General features: G+C 35.3%; 1 protein-coding gene and 1 pseudogene across 1 annotated transcript; one reads left to right on the forward strand and one right to left on the reverse strand.

Moving 5' to 3' along the window:
• Window positions 1-1,261: 1,261 nt before the first annotated feature.
• LOC120215852 lies at window positions 1,262-8,111 on the forward strand (annotated as a pseudogene).
• A 183-nt stretch (window positions 8,112-8,294) lies between these two features.
• Window positions 8,295-10,406, reverse strand: LOC120215725 (transcription factor SPEECHLESS-like). The gene is made up of 3 exons (XM_039213319.1): window positions 9,823-10,406; window positions 9,069-9,569; window positions 8,295-8,401 (listed from the first exon to the last, which is right to left on the reverse strand). The coding sequence occupies exons 1-3, from the start codon at window positions 10,189-10,191 to the stop codon at window positions 8,330-8,332; spliced, it is 942 nt and encodes a 313-aa protein (XP_039069250.1). The 5' UTR covers window positions 10,192-10,406; the 3' UTR covers window positions 8,295-8,329.
• Between the last annotated feature and the right edge of the window lie 13,134 nt (window positions 10,407-23,540).

Raw genomic sequence — 23,540 nt, forward strand, 5'->3', positions numbered from 1 at the left:
CGTGCCTTTTTGGGGTTTTATTCGAGCTGGTGCCACGGTGATAAAGCGTGGATCTTCAGACGCGCATTCATTGGATTTTTTTGACACGTACTGAAAGGCGCGGATCATGAAGCACGTCTTCCATTTTTCCCATTGAATTATTGCCCCTTCAATTATTTACCCCAGACACGAGCCTAAAATCCTAACAATCAGCCATCCCCCTCCCCTATAAATACATCCCCGAATGTAAATATCAAATCACATCAAAATAACTTTCATATTATGCATTCTATCAATTCATTCTATTAAGTTAAGTAGATTTTTTTTATAACTTTTAGAATGTAAATTTTTTTTTATTATATTATATTTATTTCATATTTAATTATTTGACCAAATTTTATTGTACTAATTATGGTGTTTTTTTGTGGTTGTAAAATGGAAGGCGGAATCATATCTTAACACATTTTGTCGATATGGTAACAATATTAAATTGTGTTATTTAAATTATTGTGAATAATTTTAATTTTTTAGTATTATTTTATATTTTAATTCGTATATTATAAACAATTAACGCCGTTTTTACATATTTAAGACTCTCAATCTTTCAAACTCTAAAAATGAGGCGTATTTCAACTATTGTTTACTATGATAGAGAAATTCAAAAAGATGAAACTGACGTTCTCTTCACATCAAATCATTTTGTTAGCTTATCCTTCAAGAGGAACATCACTCTTGAGGAACTAATCACTAAAATTTCAAAGAAGGTCCATGTTGGAATTACTAGAAGATTATCATCACTTCAGTACAAATTTCCAACAACACTATTTCCGTTAACTTACACATCGTTCGAACTTTCCAACGATGACGATGCTGCTATGATGGTTGATGCTCAAAATCAAAATTGAAACGATGTTACACAAATGTATGCCATATTTGTTGAAGTATATATGGTTTATGGTATGTCATTATGCTCTCACTATGGGCTTGCTCAACAAGTTGATTAAGTTGACAGCCCAACTCAAGTAATGTGTAGTGATTTTAACTCGTTAATTAGAAATCCACATTCTAGTACCATTGCATCAAGTTCAATGGGGAGATATTCATCAACAACTTATTACAATCTCTACTGAGGTGGCTCCACGAACAATTCGTATAACAACATTGCTTTCAGTTCAAGGGGAATGCATTCATCTGCCAATTTCTTTGAACTGAATATAGAGATGCCCCCGACGCAACAACCTGTTCAGTACCCATTTGACACGATGCCTTCAAGTTTCAGGGGATGCATTTAACTAGGAGATTCTTCGACCTCAATGTGGAGATGTCTGTGACATCGCGCTTAGTTCAAAACATGTATGACACGATGCCTTCAAGTTCAAGGAGAAGACATTCAACTGCCAGCTTGTTCGACCTAAATATTGACATCATAGAGGAACCATTATCTCAACCAAAAGAACCTCTTCGAGAGTCAAGCGAGGATGGCGTTGAGACTGGACTATTCGTTGAGCTCGAATCATCGTAGTTCAACATGGACTCCTAAGATGATGATGTAGATGAAGTTCCCACAAGTACGGTACACAATGAACCTCTTGCACACATGTATGAAGTTGACTATGATGCAATGTACGGACCAGAATTTACGGATATGTCTAATGTTGGTGACTACGGATTTAACTCATCAGTCAATGATGGTGAGCTATATAAGAGAATGAAGTTTTCATTCAAAGAAGAAGCGATAATTGCAATTAAAAATTACAACATTCATAATTATGTTCACTCCAGAGTCAACCCATCCACCAACGAAAATTATGTCTGACACTGAGTCCAACGTGATAACGAATACAACTGGATGGTTTATGTATTGAAGAGGTATAGGAAAACAACATAAGGTAGAGGAAAACAACATATGAGAACTAATAGTATACAACAGTCCTCATACATGTTATGCTAGAGGGATCAACCAGGACCATCCCAACTTGAACTCTGACATTATCTGCCAAACCATTATGTCTATGGTCAAAGCAAACTCCCATATAACTATTGTAGTGTTGATTTCAACTATACAGTCTCAATATAGGTACACCGTCTCCTACAGGAAAGCATGGAAGGCAAAGCAGAATGCCATTAAAAAACTTCACAGCGAGTGATATTCATCTTACAACGAACTGCCAAGTTGGTTTAACGTAGTGCACAGACTGAATCCTGGATAATAATCGACTTTCAAACTTGTCATGCATACCACAATGATCGAGTGCTTCGCGATCAATGCTAATTCTACCAGCTTTTTTGGACGTACCCATAATGCATTAATGCTGTGAAGTATTGCAAGCCCATGGTTCAAATTAACAGGACATTCTTGTATGGAAAATACAAGGAAATTTTACTATTGGAAGTTGGCCAATATGGTAATCGCAACATTCTTACAATTGTTTTTGCCCTTGTTGAAGGTGGAGGTATAAATTCTTGCCCTTAAACTCCAAACCCATTCGCTCTCTCATTTATTTACTATTTTCTCTTTATTTAAAATAAATGGAGGAGATGAGAGAATGTGAGCAAAAGAGTCTGGTAAATGAGCTAACACAAGGAAGAGAGCTAGCTAGGCAGCTCCAAGCCTATTATCTAACAATTCCATCTTCTTCTTCCAATGGAACTCCCAAATTCCTAGTCCAACAGATCCAAGCTTCGTACGAGAAGGCATTTTCAAAGCTGAACTACAACAACAACAACATCATCCTTTTCACGGTAGGAGCAGAGCATCAACACTCGATACACGAAATCGGAATGTTGGACACATTCGAGTCGCAACCGCTTTCCCATACAGAAAGTCCCCTGAAGTAGACCCCGACCGTGGTTTCAATGAACAAGATGATCAGCTCAAGTTAGATGGCTCCATGAAAAGGTTAAGGGTAAATTACACCATTCCTAACTAGATTTTACTATCTTTCTCTTATTTTACTCATCTTACTTTCAATTTTTCTATTTTGCTCACTGAACTTTACATATTGAATCATTTTGCTCATTATGCCGTTAACTTTTTAACGATGTTATGACATGACACAAGTATAAAAAACGACGTCGTTTTGAAAACCTCAAATATACACAAAAATGATGTCGTTTTGAATCCTCTTATTTCCTCTCATTTTTTTCTACTTTGCAAATAAGGTGATCAGTTGTCGCCGTCGGCCACCACATCATTTTTCATTCCGACAACTGTCTAACTCTGTTGATGGTGCCCGTTCAGTCTCAAAATTCATGGGTCAGTTCGTATCGACCCCCTAACTCCAAATCTGATGGTTGTTTCACCGAAAAATATACCAAAATCCGTGAATCTCGATTAAAATATTTCTTCTTCCTCACTTTTAATCTCCAATTCGTGGACTTCGAAGCAATTTCCGACAAAATGAAGGTCGGATTTGAACTCAAGGTTTCGAGGCGAAGCTACTCATGAAATTTGGGACCGAACGACCACCGTCTACGGCAATTGACGATGACATTCGGCCATCTTTTATTTTTATTTTATAGTTAGGTGAGCAAAATAGGAACGAGAGTAAAGTTCAGTGAGGAACGGTGTAATTTACCCTTTTTATTTTATAATAAAAATGACACATTATCACACCGTTAGAGAATTAACGACAGAGTGAACAAAATGATTCAATCCGTAAAATTTAGGGAACACAATAAAAAAAATTAAAAGTACAATGAGTAAAATATGATAGAGTAAAGTTCACTGATAAACTGTGTATTTTACCCAAAGGTTAATTATAAAAATAAAAATCTAATCATTATAATATTATTGGTTAATTTTTTTTCTTCTTCATAAACACACAGCCGAGATGGACACAACGAGTCCGAGTGAGACCCGCTGCAGCCCTGGAAGGACCTCTTAGCGATGGCTTCAGTTGGTGAAAATATGGACAAAAGGATATCCTCGGAGCAAAATATCCCAGGTTTGCCTATATATTTATACGATTAATATTTAGGGTAAAGTCTACAACTAGTCACTCAATTATTAGTTCAGTTACAAATAAGTCATTTTCCTTCTAAAAGTTACAATTTAATCATAGATTGTATAATAATATATTGGGTAAAATATGCATTTAGTACCTAAACTATCAGTTTTGATCCATTTTAGTACCTAAACTTTCAATTTTTTTTCAAAATCATACCTAAAGTTTAGTTTTCATTTCATTTTAGCATCCCGCCGTTAAAAATTTAATGCGTTTAGTATCTAAACTATCAATTTTGGTCTGTTTTAGTACCTAAACTTTCAATCTTTTCAAAATTTAACGTTAAAGTTTGATCGGTGGTACTAAAATGAAATCAAAACTAAACTCTAGGTATGTTTTTGAAAAAACTGAAAGTTTAAGTACTAAAACGAACCAAAATTGATAGTTTAAGTACTTTATGTGTAAATTACCTAATATGTTTAGTCCCAAAACTTATACATTTATCAATTTGTTCCTAATTCAAAACAATTCAATGAATTTAAACTTTTATTTAAAATATCATCAATTTAGTCCTTTTTTTTACTATGTTAAACCAAACAAGTCCATTAGATCAAAGCAACAGTTAAATAATTGCATTCTACCGTAAAGCAATAACAAGTTATTGTTGAATTGTCATTGATACAAGAAAGTAATATAACATTTTTAGGAGAAGAACAAACTAAATTGATAGATTTTTTTAAATATGAAGGGTTAAATTTATTGAATTAAGACTAAATTGATAAGATATATAAGTTTTAGGATCAAATTGTTATTATATCATGCTACATCACTATGCCATATGACATTTAACGATAATGACATGTTTGTAATTGAGTGACTGAATTATAATTTTTAGAAGAAGTGATATGTTTATAATCAATTTGATAATTGAGTGATCTAAGATGTATTTTACCTGAATATTGTTTAACCGAACTAAGCTAGTTTTTGTGAAAGACTTGCATTATAAATAAGTACCTAAAGTATACCTTTATAAATAAGTACCTAACATATACCTTCTTTTTTATTTAAATACCTAAAGTATTTTTGAGTCAAAATAAGTACATAAAGTTTTTTGTCAAAATAAGTACCTAAACTATTCAAAAAATTCATCTAAGTTCTAAAATAGTTGACATGTGGCATTAATTAAAGAATACTTTGGTGCTTAGATGAAAAATTGAATACTTTAGGCACCTATTTTGATCTAAAAAAATACTTTAGGTACCTATTTTGACTAAAAAGATAATTTTAGGTATTTTTTTTTGAACAAAAAATACTTTAGTTACTTAAATGAAAAAGAGAACATACTTTAGGTACTTATTTGTTATATTTGGATTCGCATAGGGTACTACAGGTGCGCACATCGGAATAGCCAAGGTTGTCTGGCGACAAAGCTAGTACAAAGATCTAACGATGACCCGATAACTTTTCACATTACTTACCGCGGGAGGCATAACCTATCATGTAATACCTTGCTTCCCACGGCACCTTCAGAAAATCAAGCACGAGGAACCAACGTAGGGCCCCAGCAACATAACCAGCACCGGACCGGTGATAGACAAACATACCCTTCGTCGACGTCTGAAAAAAAATCCGACAACAACGTTATCTTTACATCACCATGACATGGGGGCGGAGCTCTTTTGGGACCCGCTGTAATTTTTTTGTGTATGTAAGATAAATTTTGATATGATAGTATTTTAGTTCATGAAAAAATTAATATTCAAATTAAAAATATATAAGAATTTATTAAATATTTAGTTAAGTAGGGGCCGGACAAAATAATGATAATCAATGATGGATCTAAATTTTTTTTAGGGTAGGCACACATATATTAATAATATTATAAATTTTTTACATCTAGGTAGATACGATCAAATTTCAAGTTGGATACCATAGAATTTCAAGATGAGCACACATATATTAATAGAAAAAACTTGGAATTTGAAAAAAGAAAGTTCGAATTCTAAAAATTTTTACGATTGACATGTGCCCACCCTAACCTCAATGTACATATGCCATTGATGATAATTCACGTTCTCAATTTTTTAGTCTAATAATAATTTAGTCATTATAAATTTAAATGTTAGACAAATTAAACATTCTATTATGAATTTTAAGTTTAAATAGTTAATAAATTATTGCATTTTAAAAAAAAAAAATATTTCAACCCTTTTCTATATCTAATTTTGACTCTGTCCCTATCTCACTACAAGCATCAACACACGATAGATAATAGCGAAAGCCATTGAACATCACGCGCGGGGTTCCCCGTAAAACGAATCATTATAAATAGTATGATATGTAGGGAATCGCAAGGCATGACTCTTTCCATATTGACAATCAACGCAAAATATCATCATTAATCAACGACGTATCAACGTTACAACCTTTACACACTTTGAGCAATGTTTCTTGAGATGGATTCTTTCTTACTAGCATTTCACACACACATGTATGTATATACATATGCATGTATGTATGTATGCATGTATGTATGTATGTATGTATGTATGTATGTATGCATGTATGTATGTGAAGAAAGCTCAATTACTTTATCGCTATTGCTGATAGGCTGGAGATCAGGGGAAGTTGCCTGTGTTGATCTTAAGCTTGGAAGGTAGCGAACTAAAAAGAAGGCCTGCTATTGTCTTTCTGCGTAGTTCCGGCATGAACAAAGAGTCGGTGCGGCAATTTCTCGAGGTAGCAGCTATACATCTCTGCTCTTCCACATTAGCTCTTATTTTACTATGTGTGTGTTCAATCGTTTTCACTTAATTTCTCACCTTTGGTTTTTGTTTCAGCCATATGCTTCGAGGGAATACGTCGCCGTCGCTATCGACTCTCGGTACCACAGTGAACGTGCTCACAATCTCACTACCTATCAAGATTTGCGTATTCTGTATCCGATCTTCCTTTAGTTTTGATATGGTTTTAATTAACTGATAACTTTGAAGCACAGGCTCTAGTTTCATCATGGATTAATGGAGATACGATGCCGTTTATATTCGACACGGTAGTTCCTCAGAGTTTTCGTTTTAATTCCTCTAACTTAATCAGGATTGTTATGGTTGAATTCCCAGTGTTCTGTTTCATCCAAGGTTTTCGTTCTTTCAGGTGTAGGATTTGATAAAGCTAGCAGATTATTTAACACAGAGGACAGATATATACCCTACCAGAATCGGAATCACCGGTGTATCGTTCGGAGGTTAGTTAAATTCGATTCGAGATTATGTAACACATGTGGCATATAGAGTTCAAGTGAACATCATGAAAATGTAGGGATGCATGCTCGGTTTGCTGCCTTTGCTGACACTCGCTATGCGGTTGCTGCTCCAATCATTGGTGTTCAGGTAACAAAAAATTTATGGATTCTTGAAAGCATAGAAAATCAAATGAAGAACAGAAACAAAGCTTTCATGTTATACATGTAGGGATTCCAGTGGGCCATCGAGAACGACAAATGGCAGGCTCGTGTCGACAGTATAAAGCCCGTATTCGAAGATGATGTACTCAGTATTCATTGTAACATAGCTGAATATAATGCTGTCATCTTGGACATGATTGTAGCCGAGTTAAGTAGCTTGTGTTACCGAGTCTCTTTGATGAATTTCGTTCAGTGGCAAAGATTGATCTAGGCAAGAGCGCCATTGATAAAGAAGTTGTAGACAAGGTCTGGGATAGGATTGCTCCCGATCTAGCTTCCAAGTTCGATTCACCATACTCGATTCCAGCTATCGCACCACGCCCTCTGCTAATACTAAACGGTACGACACTCTCGGAAACACTAAAAACTTGCGTCGGTTATGCATACATTGTTGAAAGAATTTCTTTTCTCGGGTTCGTCGATGATCAGGTGCCGATGATCCACGTTGCCCGCTCGGTGGTTTAAAAACTTCGACCATGACGGCTCGTGTGTCTTATGCGATGGCTTATGCTTATTATAAGTTGAAGGTATGGATGGATTATATAGGTTGCACTTATTACACTAATATTATATATTAGCTAATGCGTGCAAGTCATGATAATTAACATTATTAATCTACAATTACATGTAATTCGTCAAACATAAATGAAAAGATAAATGCCATTTTCCCATAGAGGAACACTGAATTGGAAACCTCTCTCAATGTATATGATACAAGGTAAAGTACATAAACAATCACTAAACTATATTGAAATTATTTTTTTTATTACTAAAATTTCAAAAATTATAAAATGATCATTAAGTTTATCGAATTATTCTAAAATGATTCCTACATATTGTAAAATAACGATAGATTTGATAAAATTAATGACCAATAATAATAATTAATAAAGTTTAATGACTATTTAGTATTTTCTACTTTATGATCGACCGAGTAGACCTAGCAATGACCGAACGTTTGCTGGATCTGGTGGGCGAGTTCTTCTGCACTTAACCGGCATTCAATTCCAATCTGCTCATTAAAAATTAAAAACGTTAGGGTAAACTTAGTACTTAAACTATAAAATTTTGATCCGTTTTAATATCTAAACTTTTAATCTTTTCAAAATCATACATAATGTTTAGTTTTTGTTTCATTTTAGTATCCTACCGTTAAAAACTTAAAGCGTTTAGTACCTAAATTAACTATCAACATTAATCCATTTTAGTACATAAACTTTTAATTTTTTTCAAAACTTAACGTTAAGTTTTATAACGGGTTACTAAAATGAAACTAAAACTAAACATTAGGTACATTTTTGAAAAAGTTAAACGTTTAGGTACTAAACTGATCAAAACTGATAAGATTAGGTACTAAAGATGTAGTTCAGCCAAAAATTTAATATAATTACACCATCAGCATAACCCCAAACCTAAATTTATTTAAAGAACTGGTTTAACATAATTACTGCATGAAAATGACCGAAGAAGATGCCATAGTTTTCAGGGAAAAGCTTATGATGGTCGTGTTTTCAAAGAGTTGTGAGTAAATTTGCCTTTTTTTTACAGCAAAGTACCGTTGCTGTACTCCGATGTCAGATTAACGCTTGTCTGAAAACTACTGCAACAAGCTTCAGAAAACGATGTTTTGCTTAATGAAAAGAGAATTTGGTTAAGGGATTTTAGTTTTTAGATTTTACCTTGATCGTGAAGGAATTAAGCATGGTTTCATCGACGGTGTTAATGTTGGCCTTGAGTATTTCGAGTGAGAGCTCCTCAAGAGCAGAGATTATCTTCAGAGCTTGACCGGGAATCCGAGACGACACTGTCTTCAAAACGAGATTCGGGCCAGAAAACTTCACTTCCACGTCGGCGACCGGAGATTTCGAGTTCGCCACGAGCTCATTGTTGTCGACGGAGGAAGTGGAGGAAGTCGGTGACGGTTCGAGCGGAATTGTAGCCTGCGCCGCCGCCACGGTGGGAGACAGATAACCAGCGGCCTTTTGCAACTTGTAAGGGCTACTGGGCTGAGGTGTTCTCGGGCTTATCAGCAAGTTCAGCCTCGGACTGAGTTGAGACGGTCTCGGACTCAACACTTCACTGTAAACTTTCCTTTGTTTCTTCGACTCGAGCGAGTGTAGAACTTGTTGCAACTCACTGATGTAATCCACTACTCCCCCAATAATCGATGCTTGATCCCCCTAAAACATAAAATACAGTATGCTTAATTATTATTTTAACGTTTTAACGATTAGACCAACAAACTTAACGAGTCGAGTAAAATTTTAACGAACTTAACAACTAAAAATTCGAGCAACAAATTATATTGACGAACACGAGGCCAACAAAAAATTTTAATGAATACGAACCGAAAACTATACAAATCTTGATCCACTAACGCGATAAGCACCTAATTGGAGCGTTTTTAGAATGCAAAAAAGTGCATAAACTTACTCTTTTGACATAGAAGCAAGGCATCAACGATCTCAGCACCGATAAATGCTCGTTCATTTGCTTCCTTCGGTTGCGTTCCACGGTGATATACGACACCCTTTGAGGTCCATCGACGTTCGCCGTCGTTTCCTCTAAAGAAACCACCTTCCGCCGCTTTCTTTCCCGCGAAGTTCCCTCCGTTTCGGACTCCATATGTGCACCGGATGAACCAGATTTCTGTGCACCACCGGCAGCAGCCGTTTCTTCAAACGGAGTGAGAGGTACTTGAAACGACTCAGTGAGTCCGTCTAAGCTCTCAAAAATACTGAACAAATCATCGTCGCCGACGAACTCCGGTTCTTCGAAAAACCCACACAAACTATCATCCATCGGAAAATGGTCCAGAAACCCAGTATTTCTCTCTTGTTTCTTAGAAGAAAACCGTTAGAATTGAAAAAGAAAGGGTTGCTAAAAAAGGGAGTAAATACGATAATTCAAGAGCTGCGGCTCTGAAATTATCACCATCAAGTAATCTCCTTTCGTTTGTATCTGAAAAACTTTCAAGCTTTGAATATTTGCCCTAGTTGGATACTGCTGCTGGGAATTGAAAGTGAAACAACAGTTAGAATACTGTTGAAGGAGAAGCAAAAGTTGAACTCAAAAATGGAAAACGGAAAGGAGGTGAAAGATCGGTAATAAATAAGGGAGATAAATGGAGATTTAAATGATACTCAAAATTATGATGATGGGGTTTTCTTCAGCTTTATTAATACGAGTATTACAATATTTGTCTTTATGTTGGTGCTTGAGTGACGCATTAATAGAATTGTTTGGTCAGTAAATGAGATATACAAATCGATGAATGAGATGAGAAAAGTTGTGAGTTATTTAATATTGATTCGGTTAAAGTTTGAATGAATTCGACTCAAATTTTTAAAGAGTAAAAACGAGTTTCTTGATACTTGACTCAAAAAGCTCACGAGCAACTCGAAGATATAATATATTAAGATTTTATTTAAAAAAATAAATTATTAATAATATTAATATTTATGTGTTGAATTTTTTAAAAAAAATGCAGTATAAGATTTTCATGTATTTAAGGTTCAGGTTCGAGTTTAAGTTTGATTTTCAATCGAGTTAAGTTTAAGATTTTTTTTATATATCAGTTCGAGTTTTTACAAGCTTTAATTCATGGTTTTGAGTTCGAGTCGAGCTTGAAAATTTTAGGCTCGCGAGTTTTTGAGACGATTCAAGCTTTATTTAAGAGTTTCTGATTCGAGTCGAGCTCAACAATACTCGAGCTTAAATTTTTTTAACTTATATCATAAATATAAGTATCAAAAGTGTATTTTATTTCTCATTTAAATACTATTTTTAGTCAAAATAAGTACCTAAAGTTATTTTTTAATTAATTTTATGTCAAAATATGTACCTAAATTATTCAAACTTTTCATCTAAGTTTCAAAAAGTTGAGATATGACATTAATTAAAGAATACTTTAGGTACTTTGATGAAAAAATTGAATACTTTGGGTACCTATTTTATCTAAAAAGATAACTTTATTTTGATAAAAAAATATTTTAGATACTTAAATGAACAAGATTATATACTTATTTATTATATAAGCCTTATTTTTTTTAATAAAACTATGAAAAACATAAATGATTATGGGATAAAATCATGAGTAAACTACTTAAATGATCATTAATATTTGAGTAGATTTTTATTTTTTGTATAAAAATTTTAAAAGTAACAAATTGATCACTAACATTTTTTATTTGTAACAAAATTGTCACTCTACCATCGTCCCGTTATATTGTGATGTGCAAACGGTGCCTAAAAAGATTAATATTTAGGTTTATCCCTAAATTACTGCTAGAACAACATATAGACCTTTTAACAATGATTTTATATCTAAATTATCTTTAAAATTTTCTAAATTTTAATTTTTTTTTCAAACACTCCACCGCCTCCGCTATATTTGAGTGAAACCTCCTTCATGCAACACCAATCAACGACGACGGAATGGATCGATTTAAATTGGCTAAATGTTTTGGTTATAATTTTCGATTTAAATACATTATTAATACATTGATATGCCCGGTTCTAAAGGTTAGTTCCCCAGTGTATTTAAGGTAATCACGTTCCAAACAAAAAATATATATAATCAAACATCCATGTACAAGAAAAGCCTGAAAAGAGTAATAAATAACCGTCTGGTTTATTACAGCACTGAAAACACGACAAACAGAAGATAACTGTGAGTAAACTTTGAGAGAGAGTTTTAATGAGAGTAGTGGCCATGGGACAAAAGCCTGCAACTTGTGTCTGTGTTTTAAATATGAGTTTTCTTTCCTTCTTTCTTCCTTTTCTCATGTTATAAAGAACAAGGGCTAATTATAGGGTTTACGACTAGCTTTCAATGTCCGGACACGGCATCTCCGTGTCTACGATGATTCAATTTCATTTCATTCCATCCATGTTCCTGTAAAACTAAATCTTTTTAGGACTGTTGGATGAGAAGAAATCAAAGACCAAGATTAATTTATTGTTTTTTCTAAGTGAATATCTTCTCATTTTCTACTTTTAATCTCAACATTTGATTTTCTCTCATCCAACGATCCTAAAAAATTGTCTCGGATTAACAGTAGGATATGTGAAAATATTCACTTGAAAAAAAATGAGTCAATTTCAGCCTTTGATTTCACTCCTCTAACAGCCCTAAATATATGTAAAATTAAAAAGTTTTATACTGTGTAAGTAGATTATATATATATATGATCTATAACGTAAAACATTTTAGTTTTAAATAGATTTATGACTATTAGATGAATAGAAATAAATGATTGAGATTGACTCATTGTTTTTTTTAGTGAATTTCTTCTCAGTCCTACTGTTAATCTCATTCGTATATATATTTATATATAGTTGTAGTTATGGGTTAGATCGAGTCAAATTTTTTGTTCATCAAAATATAACTCGAATATAACACTCCTCCATCCATTATTAGATTTGAGTGTAGGAAAATTTCGATAATGATAATATAGTTATTTTCCATACAAAATTAGCAACGACGAAGCCTCCTTCATTCAAATATTATTAACAATATGTATATAATTATAAACTGGACCCTACACTTGTTTCGAATTGTGGTTTTACAACAATTATGATTTCTCTATTCAAATTCATCCCATAGCTATTTCCATCACCCATCAATTCTCACATTTACCATCCTCAACAACCACCCATCCTTCTCTTTCTTGACAAAAACCAATCACCACTTACCTACATGAAAAATACTTTGATTTCCTCACTTATCAGGTCTGGTCCTTCACTCTCTCTATAGGCCAAACTCAAATGATTTAAAACTTCTAATTCAATCTTAAATTCATGGATAAATTATGTGTTTAGTACATAAATTCATGGATAAACTACGCATTAAAAATACTTCGATTTCCTCACTGAAAATCTACCTTCTCTCTCGTAGGTTGAACTCAAATGATTTAAAACTTATAATCCCATCTTAAATTCATGGGTGAACTACACATTTAGTACCCAAACTATCAGTTTTGATCCGTTTTAGTACCTAAACTTTTAAATTTTTCAAAATCATACCTAACGTTTAGTTTTTGTTTAGTTTTAGTACCTCCACCATTAAAAATTTATCTCATCTAGTATCTAAACTATCAATTTTGGTCCGTTTTAATACCTAACCTTTCAAAAAAAAATTCAAAACTTAACGTTAAATTTTGAACATAGGTACTAAAATGAAACGAAAACTAAACTTTAGGTATGATTTTGCAAAAGTAGAAAGTTTAAGTATTAAAATGGATTAAAACTAATACTTTAGGCACTAAACGTGTAATGTACCCTAAATTCATTGAAACAAACATGCATGAAGCTGTTTTAGGTATATGTAAACATCTTTATCTATAAGAATCTCAATAGTACAAACATATAGGGACAGACATGATAATGGATGGAGAAGTGAACTGCATGGGGATGTCTTCAAAATCTATCTTTTGTAAAAAAAAAAATATGTACAATATTTACCTATATAAATAAATATATATATATATATATAAAAGATGACTTATATTTGAAATTAATTAAAATCCATGGAACAAATTGAATTAGAAAAAAAATAAGTTTAAAAATGTACATTTAATCTTTTTTATTTAAATAAAAAATAAAAAATAAATTTAAATTTAACAAGTGATCTTTTATTAAATGGGACAAAATTTGAACTCAAACAAAAATAAATTAAATAAGAGGAGGGCCCACTCCACGTCTTCATTTACTTCCCAATCTGAAGCGTATCATTTATTCGCACACACGAAATCTATGAGCACAATATTACTCGTGTTTAATTTATCTTTTATAAATTTACTATGTAACGTCAGTAATCCGTTAAATGTCTACCGTCAGTTAGTGATCACATATAATTGAATAAAAATGAAAGTGACAAAATATTATATTTTCTGAATTCAATGATAAAAAATGTATAAAACTTTAATTGAGGTTACTAATCCTGTAATTTACCCTTTCTAAATTTGACACCCCAAGTCAAATTTTATAGCTCCGCCCCTGATTTTTAGGAGCCGTCTTCTTCCTCTTTTTCAGACAAGCATGATTCTTGTTAGCTGCAAGAGCTTTCATGGAGATTTAAGTAAAATTATGAGGATGGAGATGGCTCAAAAACCAGACTTTAATGCCGTGGTTCAAGACAAATAAAAAACAAAAATGAATTTGGATTTGGTACAATGATTGTGACCAGTGAGATCGATCATTATGATGGGTTGTGGGCAGTATAAAGGCCCACATCAAAAGTAAAATTAACCTAATAATTCAAGTGGAATAATTATTTACTATAGAACAGCTTAGAAATTAATCAACAAGCTACTATAATCGTTACATTATTTGAAATTCGAGACGACGAGTTTTAGTAAAATATATTTTTTATTAAAAAATTATCACTCTATTATGATAAATTCTAATAAAATATATATTTTTTGAAATTTGTTATTCTCATATGACGAGTTTTAATAAAAAATTATTTTATTTAAAAACTCGTCATAATCCCCTCACGAATTAGTCCTCCATAGTAACAAATATCGTAAATCTCAAAATAAAGTTTAGACTATCATATTGAGTTAAATAATTTATTTGTCTGAATTGTTGCCTATTTTGCCCACATTAGATCAGTTACAATGATTTTGTGTTTTTTTACTTATGACAATTTTTAGAAAATTACAATTTTAAAAAATATGATAGATTACACCATTCCTTGTTGAACCATATTCTCTCTTATTTTATTTATTATACTTTAATTTTTTCTAATTTACTCACTGAACTTTTGAATTGTTCCACTCTGAATTATTTTATTATTACTTTTATATGTTGTGATATTTTTTATTATTATTTAATATAAAATAAAAACAAAATGTGACCAAAGGACACCCTGAGATATTTCAGTCGAGGTTCATAAATTATGAGACATTTTTTTGGTGAAGCAACCACCAGCTTAAACTCAGGACGTCAAGACAAACCGACCTATGAAATTTAAGACTAAACAACCATTCTACAATGATTGATGATGGACGACGACAGGATCCGATCAACTTTTGTTTTTATTTTATATTATCAATTATTTTATATTAAGTAAAAAATACTATGTAATACAAAAATAATAATAAAATAATTTAGAGTGATCAAAACATGTACAATTCGAAAATTCGGTAAGTAAATTATAAAAATTGAAAATTCAATGTGTAAAATAGGAGAGAGTATAATTTAGTGAAGAATTGTGTATTTTACCCTAAAATATGGCAAAATGATAACTTTTGTTCCTATTATACCCAATTTATCACTTTCGTCCCTATCGTATTTTCACATCAATTTAGCCATCGAAGTTATTCGATTGCATCGATCTATAACCTTACCCCTAGCTTAAAACCCTAACCATAACCCTATTACCTCTAAACACTAAATTAACGTTTATAATTTAAGGTTTTAAGTTAGGGGAAGGGAATAAAATGATGTAATTAAACAATTTTGAGGGTTAAATAGATACGAAATTACGATAGGGACGAAAATGATAAATTGAGTCTACTACATGGGCAGAGGTGACCCTAAAAATATTAATTTCCATGTATTTTTACAAATCTAATAACGTATAATGACTCATAAACAAGGATCTAAAAAATTTCAACAATAAATAAGATATTTTATTCTTTTAAAATATCTCAATGAGTAAATAGATAAACAAGTCGGGAGGGCCATTAATATGTCATAATATTGTTCGCTATATATGTTGACAAAACACCATTACCGATTAAGAGAAGCTAATACCTTTGCAACAATATGCAGAGATCCCGTGACCACAACAATACCTGATCCATTCCTTGTTCTTTCTCTCAGAATTCGATTAGCAAGCCTCGAGGAATCCGACAGCGACTTCTCGGCTGCCAATACGGTTTCGTGCTTCGATTCCTGTCTCAAAAAACTAAACTTGTCCTCAAACAGTTCTCCGTACTCTATCATTCTGTCGTGAAGAACGTTGACACCCAATTCTCTGGAAGCTTGCATCCAACAATCTCTTAAAACGGAAGCCTAGGTGGTTCGAGATGTGCCACCGGCAATGTCGACCTCTGTTAGGAAGATCGCATCTAGTTGTTTTACCTGTGGAAGTATGCTAAACATGGCAGTTAATCGTAATTTCTCGGCCCATCTGAAACTAAAAGTAGAACTCGGAAAATGAGAGGAATGTAACAACCCAAATTTTTACAAAATAATAGTTAATTGAAATTTGAGGTTAATTGTAAAAATTGGCGAAAATTGGGGATTAAATTGAAAGATTTTAAAATTTGGAGCTTGTTTTAGAGTCAAAGAAAATTCAGGGACTAATCTCTGAATTTAACCAAAATAATTAGGTAGATGTGGGTGTTATATGCGTGCATTTGGTTTCTGAAAACAGAAACCAAATGCTCCCAAATTATCTTCCCCCAACGCCTTTTCCGACCACGATTCCGGCGCCGTCCGAATTTCGATCGTCGTTTTGAAAACACCGTTGTGTTCATCATCAAGCGAGGAACAAACCCTTCAAATTAATTGAAGTGAAACGATGCCAAACGTCGGGAATTTTCAGTCAAAGCATCGTCGTTTTTTTTAGCTCTATCGCCGGGAAAAACTTAAATTCACCGCCGATCGTTGTTCCGTTTACGACACCTCCTGCACCATCGTGTTCCTTGTGTCGTTGCGAGTCCGCCGGTGTCAACCTTGTTCGCCGTCGACGGCGGCGCGTGAAGAGGTGGAGCAGTCAAAGATTCGGCCGAGTTGAAATACGAGCTCTCCGCCGTTCAAAAATTTGAACCGATCGTTGTAAGTATCTCGAAATCGCTCAAAATAATTTATAGAAATTTTCCGGGAATTTTCCGACACCGTGGCACTGTTCACGCGCCGCCGCAGGGAGAGTGAGCTCCTGGAAAACCGGTTTGACCAGTTTTGAACCGGTTTGACCGGTTCGAACCGGTTTGACCGGTCTGAACCGACTGTTGACCCGACCCGACCGTTGACCGTTGACCGTTGACTTTCTTTGACCAAAACTTAAAATGGCTTTAACTGAGCATTAAACGACCGTTAATCTTTTCCGAGTATACCTATCCTGATAGTTTTCGACGTGCCGAATCTGTTTCCGCTGTCCGTTTCATCAAATTCGAATCCGAAGGCCTCCAAATCGACGGTCAAAGTGGTTGACTTTGACTTTGACCAAGAATTTGGATTTTTGAAAAGTCATACTTTATATTTTTCGACGTCCTGATTCCGATTCCGCAATCCGTTTGGCCAAATTCAGACTCGAACTACCCCAAATTTATAGTTCAAACTCGGAAAATGCTTAGATACTTAAGAATTTTAGCTTTGAACAATTAAGTAAGATTTGGGGCTGATAAATTATTGTTATTTGAAGGTGCACGAGACTCACCGGATCGTTCAACAGCTCAACCCAGCTCTTCTAGATCAGTTAAACCACGTATGCCAGTATTCACCCGTAAGACCCGTAAATTTTATGACTTTAGAGATTTATTTATGTTACCCATAAGTAATATAGTGTTACTATAAATTAGGTTCGAAAACTGTAGCAGAGCGTGGTGAAACCAGCAATCAGTAGATCCACGATTTGAACCTATTATCGAGGTGTGTTCCCTATTTATTATTGAACTGTTTTATTTGTTTTAATATGTGGTACACTGAATTCTTTGGTTACCGTATTGTTGATGCACCGATTTAATGTGATGATTTATGGATTATAACTGTTATCTGATATTTGTTTTGAAATGGTATAGAATTACCATGTTTATGGTTTTATGGAATTTATAACACGGTGCAATTGAATTTTTGGAATATGAATTTATAAAGTACAGCTCTGATCAAGCTGGAAATTTTACGGACCTAATGTGACTCTTAGGTAGGCTCTGCGGCCTGAGATCATTCTCGGGTAGGCCCTGCGCCCTAAGATGTGTTCTTAGGTAGGCCCCACGGCCCCGAAATCTATCTTGGGTAGGCTTTCAGGCCCTAAGATGTTCCCTTAGGGTAACGTTTTTTTAAAAGAGATTTACTGCAGTATAATTTTATGAGACTTTTTGGACTATGATATGTTTAGTGTACCTATAGTGATTTTATGGTATGTTGGGACACTGAGCCTAGCTCACTTTTCGAAAATGTTTTCCCCCTTTCAGATACTGTTGGTTAGATACCCTGGATTGAGCACTTGGAGGATCAACATATCTCTTGAAGTATATCTGATTGTAATGTTTACCTTGCAAGTTGACTTTATTTGTGACATGGACCTTATTTTAAAGTATGGGATTTTAATATGATGACACTTTTGCTATTACTATTCGGTTATCGTGATTGATTTTTTTTAAGATATGTTTTAAATTAATTTATTATTGATATTATTTTACAAGTTGGGTTTTGATAGTATGATTTATTATAATTTCATGTCATTTATAATGTGATTTTACATTGATTTAATAACGGTTTCGGAAAAATGTCTTTAAGAATCATAATGTGATCCACTAGACTTAGTCGAACGCATAGGTCGGGTCTAGGGGGTTACATTTATTGGTATCAGAGCTTTTGGTTTTTAAACCTCGGACTGTGTATGAGTCCACATTGAAAATACGATTTTGAAATATTTACAAAACGAGTTACTAAGGCCATGTCACAAAGTTATTAAGATTTTAACTGTGTTCGAGACTCCAAGTGCTTATCTAACCTTAAGTTTCATCTTCTGGAGTAAACTTGAGATCAATCAAAATTAGTGCTAGACGTGGTCGTCAAACTAGCCGTGGACGAGGTCGAGTGGCTAGATTTGCAGACCCGATCGGTGGGATACGAGTAGATTCCCCACATCCGTTAGGTGATCCTGCTCCTACAACCCCAACGAATATGCCTTCTGCCGCAGGTATTGGCATGACTACACCGATCATAGGAGCGACTAATATTGAGTAATCAGCACAGTCCGGGAAGAGGACTCGTACTTTGGCCCCTCGGAGAAGCAATACACGTTTTAGGCCTGCAGCATCCTCACCGTTAATTGGCAGTAGAGACGGTTCCTCGTCGTATTATCATGGACTCCTTTGTGAGTATTGTGGTAAACAGCACACATGAGAGGGTCGTAAGAAGATGGGTATTTGCTATCAGTATGGATCTAGTGGTCATTATCGGAGGGATTGTCCTCAGCTAACTTCGTTTGAGCAGACCACTACTCAGACTCCTGTGCGTTCTCAGATTACAGTACAGACCCCAATTAGAGATCGTAGTCAAGAAAAGACTCGAGAATCAGGGTCCAGGACAGAAAGTAGAGCCCGACCTCATCAAAATAGAGGGCCAATAGTTTCTGAGGCTAGACAGCCAGCTTTGGTTTATGCCACTAGACGACGTGATGACAGAGATGAGCCAGAGGTTATTGCAGGTACATTTACTATTTATTCTATCCATACTTGCATTACTGGACAATGGCTCCACTCACTCCTATGTATCGAGCTCAGTATCTCGAAAACCTTCAGATTCCGATAGAGAACACTGAAAATACTGTTACAGTTACGAGTCCAGTAGGACAAGCGGTATTAGTGAATAAAGTATTCGCGTTGTCCTCTCGAGGTTCAGGGGAGAAATTTTTCTCGCTGATCTTATGGAGCTTCCTTTAGAGAGTTCGATCTAATTCTTGGAATGGATTGGTTGAATAAACACAAGGTAAAGCTGGATTGCGAATACAAGCGGGCTACTCTGAAGACTTCAGATGGTCGGACTGTTGTGTTAATTGGTGAACGGCGTGGCTATCTCTCCAATATAGTTTCAGCGATGGAAATTGATCGTATGATCCAGAAGGGATATGAGACCTTCATTGCTTGTATTTTAAACACCAAAGGTGCATTGTCCACGATCGAGGAGATTCGTACAGTTAGCGAGTTTCCTGATGTTTTTCCGGAGGAGTTGCCTAGGTTACCTCCTGATAGAGAGGTAGAGTTCGAGATTGAGACTTATCTGGGATCTTCACCTATTTCTATGGCACCTTATCGAATGGCTCCAAAAGAACTTAAGGAGTTGAAGGTCCAATTGCAAGAATTACACGATCGAGGGTTTATCCGACATAGTACTTCACCGTGGGGAGCTCCAGTTCTGTTCGTGAAAAAGAAGGATGGGTCGCTAAGATTATGTATTGACTATCGGACCAGGATTGATGACTTATTTGATCAATTGCGATGAGCTACTGTATTCTCTAAGATTGATCTTCGTTCGGGGTATTATCAATTGAAAGTCAAAGGATCTGATGTTGCAAAAACGGCCATTCGCACTAGATACGGTCATTATGAATTCTTAGTGATGTCTTTTGGTTTGACGAATGCTCCTGCAGCTTTCATGGATTTGATGAATCGAGTGTTCCGACCATATTTGGATCAATTTGTGGTGGTCTTCATTGACGATATTTGATTATTCTTGTACTGAGGCAGAGCATGACGAGCATTTGAAGATCGTTCTGCGGACTTTGAGAGAACATCGTCTGTATGCCAAACTAAGCAAGTGTGAGTTTTGGCTTCAAGAAGTGTCGTTTATGGGGCATATTATTTCTGCGCGAGGTGTTCAGGTCGACCCCAGCAAAATCGAAGCTATTGGGATTGGAAACGACCCAAGAACATCTCTGAGATCCGCAGTTTCTTGGGCTTGGCTGGTTATTATCGACGTTTTGTTGAGGGCTTTCGATCATTGCTTCTCCTTTGACAAAGTTGTTAAGGAAGAATGTGCCGTTTGATTGGGGCGAGGCACAACAGGAGAGCTTTGAGAAATTAAAGGGGGTTTTGACTCAAGCACCAGTGTTGATTCAACCAGAGTCCGGGAAGGATTTACAGTGTATAGTGATGCTTCACACTCAGGACTTGGATGGTTCTAATGTAGGAAGGCAAGTGGTGGCTTATGCATCCGTCAGCTGCGACCTCATGAGTGTAATTATCTACTCACGATTTGGAGTTGGCAGCAATAATTTTTGCCTTGAAGATTTGGAGACACATCTTTATATGGAGAGAAGTGTTACATTTCACGGATCATAAGAGCTTAAAGTATCTTCTGACCAAAGGAGCTTAATTTGAGACAGCGTCGCTGGCTAGAGCTTCTAAAGGATTATGATTGCGTGATTGATTATCACCCTGGTAAAGCTAACATTGTAGCAGATGCTTTGAGTCGAAAGGCAGTATCGGAGTTGAGATCTTTAATGGCCAGGATGAATTTATATGACGATGGCACTTTGTTAGCAAATTGCAAGTTAAGCCGACCTTGGTTGATGAGATTAAAGTTAAGCAGCCCCTTGATAGCTCCTTGCTTCCTATCTTTGAGCAAGTAGAGCAGAGGACAAACTCAGGTTATGCCCTAATCAGGATGAAGTTTTATGCTTCAAAGGTCGGTATTGTGCCGGATGATGCTGAGTTGAGGCAGACTATCCTTGCTGAGGCTCATAGTAGTCCATATGCTATGCACCCCGGTGGAGATAAGATGTATCGAAATTTGAGAGAGTGGTATCATTGGGTCGGCATGAAAAGGACATCCGAATTTTGTGGCGAGGTGTTTGACTTGTCAGCAAGTTAAGGCAGAACATCAACATCCATCAGGTTGTTACAGCCTATCAAGATTCTTGAATGGAAATGAGAGCGTATTACTATGGATTTTGTTACGGTTTACCTATGACTCCTTCGAAAAAAGATTCAGTTTGGGTAATTGTTGACAGACTTACAAAGTCAGCTCACTTCATTCCTGTGCGGGTAAATTATACTTTGGACAAGTGGTGAGATTGTATATTTCAGAGATTGTCCGATTGCATGGTTTCCATTTCTATTATTTCTGATCGAGATCCGAGATTTACTTCGAGATTTGGAAGGCGCTACATACGGCTTTGGGAACAAGATTGGATTATAGCACATCCTTTCATCCACAAACTGATGGTCAATCTGAGAGAGTGATTCAGATTCTGGAGGATATGCTGCGGGGTTGCGTAATTGATTTTCATGGTAGCTGGAGAACTTTTTGCCTTTGGCTGAATTTGCTTACAAACAACAGTTATCAGACCAGCATTCGTATGGCACCTTATGAAGCACTCTATGGGCGTAAATGTCGCACTCCGATATGTTGGACTGAGTTGCGTGATAGGAAGACGTGGGACCTGAGTTAGTGCGAGAGACGGAGGACACAGTCAGATTGATTCGTGACCGTCTGAAAGAGGCATTTGATAGGCAGAAGTCTTATGCAGATCAAAGAAGGAAAGATATACAGTTGAGGCTGGAGATCAGGTCTTTTTAAAAGTTTCACCCTGGAAGAAAGTATTGAGATTCGGGCGGTAAGGGTAAATTAAGTCCAAGATTTATTGGACCATTTCGTATCTTGAAGAAGGTAGGACCTGTTGCATACCAGCTTGAGTTGCCCTCTGAGCTCAGTCGTATTCATGATTCTCATGTATCAATGTTAAGGCGATACCGTCCAGATCCAAATCACATCATTCAGGTTGAGAATGTAGAGCTGAGACTGATTTGTCATATGAGGAGGAACCCATCCATATCTTAGAAAGAGATGAGCGAGTTTTCGGAATAGGCGTATTCCAATGGTCAAAGTTCAATGGAGTAATCGAGGCCCTCAGAAGCTACTTGGGAGACATTGGAGTCAATGGAAGCTCAATTTCCTCAAACTATTCTCATAAGGTAAATTTCGAGGATGAAATTTCTTGTAGAGGGGAGAATTGTAACAACCCAAATTTTTACAAAATAATAGTTAATTGAAATTGAGGTTAATTGTAAAAATTGGCGAAATTGGGGACTAAATTGAAAGATTTTAAAATTTGGAGCTTATTTTAGAGTCAAAGAAAATTCAGGGACTAAGCCCTAAATTTAACCAAAATAATTAGGTAGATGTGGGTGTTATATGCGTGCATTTGGTTTCTGAAAACAGAAACCAAATGCTCCCAAATTATCTTCCCCCAACGCCTTTTCCGACCACGATTCCGGCGCCGTCCGAATTTCGATCGTCGTTTTGAAAACACCGTTGTGTTCATCATCAAGCGAGGGACAAACCCTTCAAATTAATTGAAGTGAAACGCTGCCAAACGTCGCGAATTTTCAGTCAAAGCATCGTCGTTTTTTTTAGCTCTATCGCCGGGAAAACTTAAATTCACCGCCGATCGTTGTTCCGTTTACGAC

Source organism: Hibiscus syriacus, unplaced genomic scaffold (genome assembly GCF_006381635.1).
Source record: "Hibiscus syriacus cultivar Baekdansim isolate YM2019G1 unplaced genomic scaffold, ASM638163v2 tig00110156_pilon, whole genome shotgun sequence".
Taxonomy (NCBI): domain Eukaryota; kingdom Viridiplantae; phylum Streptophyta; class Magnoliopsida; order Malvales; family Malvaceae; genus Hibiscus; species Hibiscus syriacus.

Bases quoted from the DNA above. Each gene is read 5' to 3' on its own strand.
- LOC120215725 (XM_039213319.1), bottom strand. From the start codon at position 10,191: ATGGATGATAGTTTGTGTGGGTTTTTCGAAGAACCGGAGTTCGTCGGC. The intron at 9,570-9,822 runs GTAAGTTTATGC...TTTATGTTTTAG, and splicing joins CTTGCTTCTATGTCAAAAGA to GGGGATCAAGCATCGATTAT. The intron at 8,402-9,068 runs GTAAAATCTAAA...TTTAATGAGCAG, and splicing joins TTAATTCCTTCACGATCAAG to ATTGGAATTGAATGCCGGTT.